At 37.5% G+C, this 10,594-nt stretch overlaps 2 protein-coding genes across 2 annotated transcripts in view; both read right to left on the bottom strand.

The window, feature by feature from the left end:
• ZNHIT6 (zinc finger, HIT-type containing 6) overlaps positions 1-474 on the bottom strand; it is a 35,063-nt gene extending 34,589 nt beyond the window's left edge. The window contains exon 1 of the mRNA XM_009333888.1: positions 405-474. Within this exon, the coding sequence (XP_009332163.1) occupies positions 405-474 (70 nt within the window). The remainder of the gene's footprint in view (positions 1-404) is intronic.
• Positions 475-2,476: 2,002 nt separating this feature from the next.
• COL24A1 (collagen, type XXIV, alpha 1) overlaps positions 2,477-10,594 on the bottom strand; it is a 195,088-nt gene continuing 186,970 nt past the window's right edge. Inside the window, exons 56-62 of the mRNA XM_009333887.1 lie at positions 9,350-9,385; positions 9,228-9,254; positions 8,068-8,133; positions 7,135-7,303; positions 5,637-5,746; positions 4,309-4,524; positions 2,477-2,623 (exon numbers count right to left, since the gene is read on the bottom strand). Coding sequence (XP_009332162.1) covers positions 2,477-2,623; positions 4,309-4,524; positions 5,637-5,746; positions 7,135-7,303; positions 8,068-8,133; positions 9,228-9,254; positions 9,350-9,385 — 771 coding nt within the window. The remainder of the gene's footprint in view (positions 2,624-4,308; positions 4,525-5,636; positions 5,747-7,134; positions 7,304-8,067; positions 8,134-9,227; positions 9,255-9,349; positions 9,386-10,594) is intronic.

Raw genomic sequence — 10,594 nt, 5'->3', positions numbered from 1 at the left:
GCCCCGCTCCCACCCGCCGTAGGCTGGAGCCGGCCCGCTCCCTGCGGCGCTGAGGGCATCCTGTAGCCTTCGGCCTTTATCCCTCCTGCTTTAGGCTGTTTCAAGGCCCCGCTTCCCAGGGGCTTTTTAATGGGTTTTTAACCATGAAAAGTGACAGTAAAAGGGATAAAAGAATTCTGACAAAGACTCTTGTTGTCTAGCTCAGGGCTTGCTCTAAAGTTAAGGGCAACAAAGTAGGCGACCACCTCAGGAAACCATAAAAAATTAATTGTAGAGTACAGGTACTTGTTAACGTTTTGGGACAAAATCGTACGAGCTCTCCTGCCAATGCCTTCAGGAGCTCCAGTAAAGATGTCTGAATACAAGAGGTTTTCCAAAACACGCTGCACCGTATATGGGTATACTGTCAAACAGGATGCTTTCAGCCAAACGTTTCTGGCAACCTCCGACCCGGGCGATGGGGTACGTTACCATCTTGTCCGTGTCCTGCTGCGCAAGCTCGTTGTGCCATCTGCGTGGGATGTGCGTTTTTGCCTCAGTGACAGAAATGCAGATATTTATGTCTGAGCAGCCTTATAATACTTTAAGCTATTTGTTTTTAAAGTACATAATTTCTGAGACACGCTAATATAAACCATAAATAAAGGCTGTAAAGAACTTCCAAAAATGGGGCAATGAGGCTAACAAAAATATACCTGAAGCAGAATATTTTCTAAAAGATGACTTTCTTACAAAAAAATAATCCATTTGTCAGAACACCGGCTCCACAGCCAAACTAAGGGCAAATGACAAGTGATGCTGTCAGACACTAACAATCTGGAAAGTGCAAAAAGTGAGAAAATTTTCTCTAACCTTGATCATCGCTCCATAATCTTACTTTGTCTGTAGCTTTACCAGATTTTCTCACAGGGAACAAGACTGATGCCTCAATGTAAAATGGGATGTACATGTACGTTGCCCTGTAAAAGCAAACACTGTCACTCGCAGTATTCCATGGCACGAAGCGCGTGCATTCCCCCTTGGCAAAGGACGCATTGCCACCCAGCGAGTACCCTTCTAGAGGATTTTCATCGTTACTAAGAATGAACTATACAGTACGAAACAGAACAGTAAAAGACAAACAGGTCGCTTGGAAGCTTATTTTATTATACGTTGGTAAGCATGGTTTCCTGTGGATCAAGACAGTTAAACAAGTTGTTCGAACTCTGATGCCTCCCCCAGTATAGTCTGGTGTCATCTTGCCGTGTACTACTGAGCAGACTTTGGACTGATAATAGATAGAGACATACCGTTACAAAGAGTGCTTTTCCTAATGGTGAAATTGTTCTTTTTTTAATTAAAAAAAATGGTTGAACATTTTAGGCTTAATTTAAAAAAAACTGAAATGACCTAATAATGCAAAAAAAAAGGAATTTCTAGGTTGATGAAATGCTGATTATAATTTAACAGCAGCCATTCAGAAGACATGCTGTAGTAGATTTTTTTTCACAAGTTACAAAATATATACACAATATATCATCTTAAGATGCCTTTGGCATTCAAAATGTTAACTGAAATACAGAATCTAAAACTCAAAACTACGGTGGGTAGCTCTTCTACAACAATTTTTACACTGGCTGTAAAGCTAACTGTTCTGACTATATGCATCATATACAATGTGCTGTCTCATATACCATTTCCACAACAGTACACAAAAATATTTTAAAACAAGAAATCCACATAAATAATGTTTTCATTGTAGTGAAGTATGTGACCGACGATTTAAAATAAGTACCTTTACAACAGAAACATATCCTGATGTAACCAGCACATACAGTCTGAAAGATAAAAAGGGACTCAAATAATCTCTGATAAGGCCCCAAGCACCTTGTGTTATGAAGAGCACCAAGGCAACATGGACAGGAAACACAAAAGAGGTAGTGTGCCATCTGTTAAGATGCGTGTGTCCACAAAGGACTGTAATAAAACAATGTTTAGGAAAAGAAGATGTATTGTACTGTGGCATAATTCACTTTTCATATATAAGCTATTGCACATTTAGGAGCATTAGCCAGTATTGCTCCTTGGTATTGTATGTCTCCAGCTTTCCTCGGGATGGTTTTCCTGCAGTGCTGTTAAAGAGATTGCTAAGAACACTAAAGTCCTGAAAAATTCCATGTTCAGATACGCAGTTCCAGGAAATTATGCAAAAAAGCACCAACCAATTTTTTTTGAAAACCCTTGAAATAATGCGTTGTAGTCTTGTCTTTTCTTTTCTTTTCTTTTCTCTTCTCTTTTCTTTTCTTTTTCAATACCATTTCTCCTTAGGAGGAAGTCTTTTTCTTCCTGAGGTTCGTTAACCAACACTGTTTAAAGCGATTCTTCAGTTTCCTAGTAATTTTGCCTGCAATGGATCATTACTTTTGCATTGAATCTATTCAGCAATTCCATGTTGATGAAAAAAAAAAAACCAAAAACCCAAGCCAGGACAGAAACCTTAAAGGAAGCACACTGAACCACTTTCTATGAAGTGCTGCTGTCCTGGTTTGAGATGAGGAAGTGCGTTAACTTGAACAACTGGAAGCTGATTAGTGTCCTGAGTGTGAAAAAAGAACTGTGTCTTATGCCAGCTGCCATCTTCAATCTGCAACACACGGAAGCAGAATATTAGATTCATATCAAAGATGAGCTTCAAAACACAAATGGAAATTGTCCTTAAAGAGTGAGAGGAGGAGAAGTGTACAGAAACATTTCTTCTCCCAGCAGTTCCTAAGGGAACTGTCTAATTTAACAAATGCCATTTCTCCCATGCAATACCGCGGACACTCCTGGCAAAACTGTAACTGTGAAAAAGCCCAGCCCGGAATCCAGCTGGAGCGGATGCAGACACAGTGCAACGCGGCTCAGAGCAGCGCGCCTGTCACTTTGCAAGCAGTCCTGGGCTCATACAGACTCTTAGATCTCCTGCTAGATTCACCTCTGAATCGGAACAGTAGGTCTCAGGTCATGAACTCCACAGGCACTTGAATGACTTTGTCCGTGTAGAATAATCACAGGGAACGAGCGCTGCATTTTTGCCATGAAATTTGTATTGATTATTCTAATCCTTTAAAAATCTCAGTAAAAAATTGATATCTCATAAAAATTATAAAATAACTTTATAACATCGTCTGAGGCTGGGAGTGCCTTGACGTTTGCAATCACTCCATTCTTAAAAAGCATTAGGTACAGTGGACACCACTGAAAACTGAAATCCCTGCAGAGGGGAACGTGCGAGATTCTGCAGCAGATCTGTACAATACATAGTTTCCCACAGAAAGAGCGACAGACCTCTTAGAATCTCACAGAAAAATGGCAATTCTCAATAGCCATCACTGTATGCCTTAATTTTTCTCAGGGATTAAAACAGTCCCAAAGAGACTGGGAGGTGGAGAGAAGGGGCTTCGATGGCCATACGTTAGCTGCATGACACAGGCTAGAGCATCTCATTAGTGTATGCTAATAAAGGTTGGAAGCATAACAGCTTCGAAGTGCCTCAATAAACCCACTTTCTGTCTTGAGACTAAAAATCTCACTTGACACCCCTGTATCAATCTGGAACCCATCTCACGTCTTTCGTTACTGTAAATGAAAGTAGAGCTGTAAAATACTGAAAGTGTAAAGTGCTTGTCTCTATATTTCATAGTGTTCTACCAAGACATTTACCAAGTGGCTTGCATCTTGGTGAGTGGAGTAATCTAATAAGCATTAGAAAATTAATAAGCTCTTCCAATTTTAACTTATGCCAAGCTCTAAATACAAATACGATTTAATATTTTAGTTAGCAATGGAGTCCATTTCCAATCATCATTATTTTATTAAATAACCAAACAATTGACTCATAGTCAATGAATGTAAAGATATTTAGTTGTCCAAAAAGTAATTTCCAGCCTGTTTGAATCTGAGATTTTGTGTTAGATAACCTCAACAGAACTTTTACTGAAGCCTGAATTTTCATTTTGGGAGTAACTGTTCTGAAAGTGACCTGGAGAACCTCCTTATTTCTGGTCTGATCGCTCTCCAGTGTCTTAGTAGAGTCTTGAAATACATGACGCTCAATGCGGACTGCAAGTACAGGCACCCTGTATTACTGCAATTGCTTTTACGTTTGGGTAGATGTTGAATTCAGTATCAAAAGGTTGGCATATAGAGACGCGTGCAGAACAATCTAAGAAGTAAGCTTTAAGGGATGTGAATCTAAATGATTGTTATTTATTTGCAGAAAGTTAATCACATCTAAACAGTAATTCCATTATGGTTTTAATAATGCTAGTGCTAAAAAGTATTTACCATGCATTCATCCATAAGCACCTTCGGTTCAAGTAGCGTATTTGCTTTAAACATTTGACCATTCCATCCTTTGAAGCTAACAGACGTTTTCTGGCCACCTACTTTAGTTAATCTCCACATTGGTGCGTTCAGACAATGAACTGTGATGCTGTGGGTTGCTTCTGAGCTCAGTAAATGAAGGAAGTTCATCTGCACTTTTCCAACGCCAAACTCCAGCTAAGTTCCAAGAGAAATGCATCGTTAGACTTACAGCTGGACTATGCTGAATGGCCACGGCAACGCAAAGTGACATGGACATACACGTGCGGTGTTCAGGCATGGGAGCGTGTATACATGTTTATACATTGGGATCAATGCCAAAGAACATGATTTATATTTTTCAGGAGAGCTGTTAGGTTCTATTAAAGTGATTACTATAAACAGAAGCTTTCATAGGACATTTTCAAAGCTTAAATATAAACATTCGCTAATGCTTACAACATTGTTGAAACACAGCTGGGCAGAAAACACTATTTTTAGACAAGGAAACTGAAACAAATGATTTTGTGATTCAAACAAAGATGATAGCAGCAGCACTGTTTTAACTGCAGCCACATCATTCTGCTCTGTAGTCGTCTTAGACCACAGGTTCTGGCAATACCTACCTCCCATTAAAAATCAAAAAATTCATAAGCATACTTTGATTTTAGACAGAAAATATAGTTACTCATTACTCAACAAGAATTTCTCCAAGACTAGGTCATATGCAGGGATCTTCCAAATGTAGGAATGCGTATGGGAACTTTATGGTATTTCTGATGCTCTTCAGTGACTACAGTGTACATGCAAAACTCCACAAATACAAAATTTCTATTCCCAAGGGTTTAAGGACTACATGTAAAGAGGAGCATGGACTAATGACATAAAGGAAACCAGTCTCTGCCTAATGGCATTTAAAAGTAGCTAAGTGTTGAAAAGTAGTCATAATTTTCTTCCTTCCCATTGCAATGACCTCAGCATCTCTACACTTAGCTTGCCCTGAGTGATGAGTTACTAATGTAGCCTAGAAGGATTTCAGGCTTATTTTTATGTCTTGTATAGAAAAGTATAAAGCAAAACAAAGTAATTCTATCAGGATGGAAGGTGAGTAAATAAATAAAGTGGGAGTTACACTAACATAGTCTCTAGAAAAGCTGTAACTTCTGTAACAGATTATATAACATGTCCTTCCACAAAGATGCACATTAAAAAAACCCTGAAATCTAACATCTTTTCATGAGTTAAGTAAATAAGCATTCATTTGTTCGGAGTTCCAGCACAGACACAGTCTCTCTGGAAGCAATGCATACCTTTGTCACAGACAGCGGCGTTAAACATGTCTGACCCCCTGCAGTGAAGTTGCAGAAAACTTCAATGGCATCAGAAGGACAACCAATATTTGGGTCAATCCAGTATTTTCCTATTAGTATGTAATCCCAGATGGAAAATAAAACCAAAATATACTTGTTACTAAACAATTTGCTAAAACATTCATACTTTTTGGCAAGTATTAAATACATTATCACCATAGCTTCACTGGGAAATGAAAGAAAAGGAACATGAAAGTCTTTTTGCTATTATAATTCTACTACTAACAGATACTGAGCAAAATTATCATGAGCATTCAATTCCGACTACATATACAATTACTTTTAAATACTGTCATAGTTTCAAAAATGTTTTCTCTTTCTACAGCAAAATAGTGAGAACAAATGGTGTTTCCGGTCTGCTCTTTCTGTGTTAAAACTTAACTTTTTTTTCTTTGGGCTTGCCTTTATACAGAGAATATATTCAGGATGTAAAATATCAATCTAAATTCTCTTGCTCTCACAGCATCTTGAAGATCCTTTCTTTCTCCACTATCTTTCTCCCATCGGACACTTCTACATGACATATCCTAGTGGTGGTAACAAGGAGTATTTGCCATTGTGAATCCATGGGATTTGGTCCAATAAAAGAAATAGGACACATGCAAATTATATCAGGATTTAGCTTTCCTTAATTTATGGTTAAATATGGGTGAGCCTGTGCTCTACAATTTATATGGGTGTGCGTAATCCTCTGAAGTGGAGGACTGTGTTGGTGACCTCCGTGGCCCTAAAGGGCTGAGATTTATTTAGGAGAGCATAGTCCTAATAAGGGTTAGGCTCATCTCAACTAGAGTCTTAAAGAATTGATCCGGCCTTATATATGCCATAGAACAGTGATTTATTTCCCTGTAACCTCTAACTTCATTTCCTCTTTCCTCCTTAGCTTGTTAATGCTAATACGTGATAATAGGGATATTTACAGGTATTTATTATTTTATTAGCCACTCAGAATTAATTATGTCACAGTAAATGAAGGTTTAAATAATTATTTTTGATTTGAAATATTGATTCAGGATCTTCTGGGATATAAGGACTGTCAGCGTATCTGACAGTGGTAGTGTATTGTATACAATTTTCTCACTAGGAATCTAGAAACTGGTCCACACAAAATTCATTGCAGATTAGCTATAAATACTTGGGAAACTTTTAACCACAAAACTGGGTTCAGTTTCAAATTTTCTGGACACTTTTGTTTACTTTATATATATGCTCTATCTCTAATATCTATATAATATTAGATAGCTACATACTTTCGTCTTTAAAATTCAGAAATTTTATCTTAAATAAAGATAAAATAAAGATAGCTGTAACAGGCACACTGCAACAGAATATAATAAAAAAATCTACACATTAGAGTTTTGATGTAGAAAGTAACATTTGGAAGCAACACATTTCAAAGCCTAGTTGTGTTCAAGCTTTAATGAAAGCGGACACTTACCATCTGCCACTTTACGTTCACAGTTAAGCAAATCCCTGCAGATGCGTGCTGGGTTATCCCGTGTGCCAAGGGGGTTCTTGATGCTGTGCAGTAAATTGCTAAGGTAGTGCAGCGTTTTGAATATCTCTGTACTGTGATCTAGTAAAGTTACTTCAGTATTCTGGTATTTCTGCCAAGGGCCATTAGCAAAGGTGTTACCACAAAGAAGTATCACAACAACGGTATATGCAGTAAAAGTCAAATGGCCATTAAATAGCCAGAGAGAAGCAAAGTATTTTTAATGCATGCAATCAGCCATATAAACCAGGGTAAGAATAACATATTCCGATAAACAAATTAGTACATTTTATTAAAATTATCAGAGCAGTGAAGTTACAGGCAGGTAAGATCATGCAAATACGTCATTATGACATGTTGACATAAAAATGTAGATAGAGGAAAAAAAGAAAAAAGAAAAAAATTAATGCATTTTTAAAGTATACTTAGCAGATTCAGATTTTGAACAGTGAAATCTACTCTTAGACTTAACGTAGAAAATATATGCAAATGTATTTGACTTCACCCACGTAAGGAATTTTCTTGCGATCGATGGGACCACACACTTGCATATATGTCAGTATTTTTTGGATCAAGGCCTAAATGCCACTATCGTTATCTGTGGCTGAACAGATACGGTCTGCTATGTGTGAGAGTCAATAAATTTCCATTACTGCCAATCATGACAAAAAGGTAGAAATGTTGCTGTTTTTCTTAACTTCAATTCAATTGTATCCTATAAATCCTAGCATGTTTAATTAGATTCTACAGTAATTACTTGCTATCCCTGATTAATTTTAAATTAAGTCTTTGTAAAGAAGCCCTGTTCTGTCATCAAAAAATAGAATTATAATCGCATACCCTGTATGACAATGTAAATACATTGAAATATATTACCTCCATCTGCAGTGCAGCATTTGACTCAATCAAAGCTTGAACAGCAGCATTGATGTCCACTTGTTTCTGAAAAAAAGATATTTCTGAATATAAAAAGATGAACAGGAACATTCTAAAATGCAGGTGGTAAATTCTTTGAGCACTGTAGCAACATACACGATAGCTCCGTTATTTTGTTATTTTAGAAAATAATTCATTGTAAACACTTACTTGTAAAATAGGATCCACCCTTCCATTTCCAAAGAATGCAAGCATGCATCAGAAAAAGCATGTTTGATTTTTATTAGCACCCCCATACCCAATTTAATGATCATACTCCTGGAACCTGGAAAAACAATACTATAATAGTTGTTACAGACTAATGTCCCAACTTACTCCTCCCAGCCATTTAGTTTATATACTTAAGAAAACCAACCCAGGTAAGTGTGAAAAGGTGTTATTCCTTTACAGAGAAGCACACAAACAATATCTCAATCGGCCATCAGCAGCTGACAGATCAAAGTAGTCCTCATGATGCATGAACAAATAAATACCAAGACTGGCAAACTAGCCTCTGAAGGAGGAAGCCCGTTTCTTGCGTATCTTCGTTCTCTGCACTTTGTGTGACGTATATATCAGACCCAGACAACAGGTTTATTTATTTTTAAAGAATTAAGTCACCCACACAAACATCTAGTTCTTGCAATTTGTTCTCAGATTACATATATCACTACAGCTTTAGGACACTTCAGATACTGAGTCTGTCCTAACTGGCACAAATTAAACTTTAGTTTAATAAACTAAATCTCTGTGTGTGTGTGTGTGTATAGGGAGAACATCTGGGCCAGAAATAGCACAAAATTTTCTGTTGCTATCTTTCAGAGTGTTCAAATGCAGAACAGGAGAAAAACCTTTTAGAGTGTGACGGAGTTAACCCATGTCAAAAGTATGAGCAAGTCCATGAGCATTGCCTGTTGAGGACTCAGCAGCATGGCAGAACAGAACCGACAGTGTAAGATGAAAGGTTCAAAAAATGTATTACTGTAGTGACGGAAGTTGTAGAAAGATGTATTTGCATTTCATGCGCAGTGATGGAAAAATCAATGCATTTGAAGAGGATCCTGCTATTTTCACTTTTAAAAAAGGACTGTACTGTAGGTTAGGGTAGTTACCGAACTTACTCTTGGTCCTGGTGGTCCAGGTGGTCCCTGGAAAATGGGAGAAACCAGGTATTAGGTGCTTCACATGTTTATATAATGCAATGACAATGGAAAAATACAGGCATGTTTTTTTATGCACTTACAGGTGGCCCTGGCTGGCCCTGAGGTCCCTGAGGCCCCTAGAAGAAATGGAGATAAAATGCAACAGTTACAGATGAACATCTCTGCTTTTATATTGATGTATTTTTTAAATCACAAAATGTCACAATGCGTACAATGAAGATGATGTGATACCAGTTTTGGTAAGGCTGTAGATTATTAGTTACTATTGTTGAAGTACCATACTCTGTTAATGTGTGACCATTCCTGTAAGAACTGCTGGGTTGCCTGGTTACTTGTTTATCCAATTACTTCTGATATTAAGGGAACATTAGAAGTCATACAATGTGTTAATACATAACGTGCTATACATTGTGCCAGCAGTATATGCATGTTGCCAATACAAGTACTAGCAGGGATGAATGATCATAAAAGCGTTGTAAATAATGTTATGGGTAGTTGTAAAAAACTAACTGATCTGCTTTACTCCATGAGTATCTGCTAGGCATTTACTAGCTCCATTTATTAGTAGTGTCAATTTTCAGCCAGAACATGTTATGTTCATTGTTGAACAGTGATATCGCAAGGCTTCCTTCATATTCAAGAAGTTACGCCCTTATTTCATCATCATAAGTGGCATCATTTTAGTGTGTAGGATGATGCAGTGGGGAGGAGAAGGAACCTGCTTTTCCCGAGCTTATAGTGCCTACAATGCACGTAGTCTTAAATCTAAGTTTTAGGCTTGCCTTAGGGTTGGACATGGACCCTCCCCAAACCAGTAACTCCATCTGAATTATCCTCTCTTTGAGCAAGTATTCACATTAAGATATAATGATTATGAATATTTATTAATATACAGTGATACTTGTGTTTCTGTTAGAGTCTCTTCTTCAATCTCTATATACTCAAAGCCTCTAGGAGCTGCTGTAACATAAACAATAGCAAGAACAATGACAAGGAAAAGAATAGATGGCAGTGCCTTAATACGAGCAAAAGAGCAGAAGGAATGAAAGGCATAGGCCAGACTTGCACCATGTATTAGTAAAACCTTTTAACATAACTGAGTTAATTTAAGCAAAACACTCTTTAGCCAGGGCTCCTTGTACCAATTATTCGAGCACAATAAGCTGTTCCAGCAAAAGCCCTCTTACACCAGTATGGTCACACTAGTACTAAGTCTCTTTGCCAAAAGAGAAATAACCTTATCTGACACGGTCATGCTGACAAATATTGCGAAACTGATCTAGTCAAAGAGGTATTAAGTTGTAAATCACTTAATATAGGAATAT

This window comes from Pygoscelis adeliae, unplaced genomic scaffold (genome assembly GCF_000699105.1).
Source record: "Pygoscelis adeliae isolate BGI_AS28 unplaced genomic scaffold, ASM69910v1 Scaffold10, whole genome shotgun sequence".
NCBI classification, from domain to species: Eukaryota; Metazoa; Chordata; class Aves; order Sphenisciformes; family Spheniscidae; genus Pygoscelis; species Pygoscelis adeliae.
The sequence above is the reverse complement of the archived record's forward strand: the minus strand, read 5'-3'. Positions and strand labels throughout refer to the sequence as shown.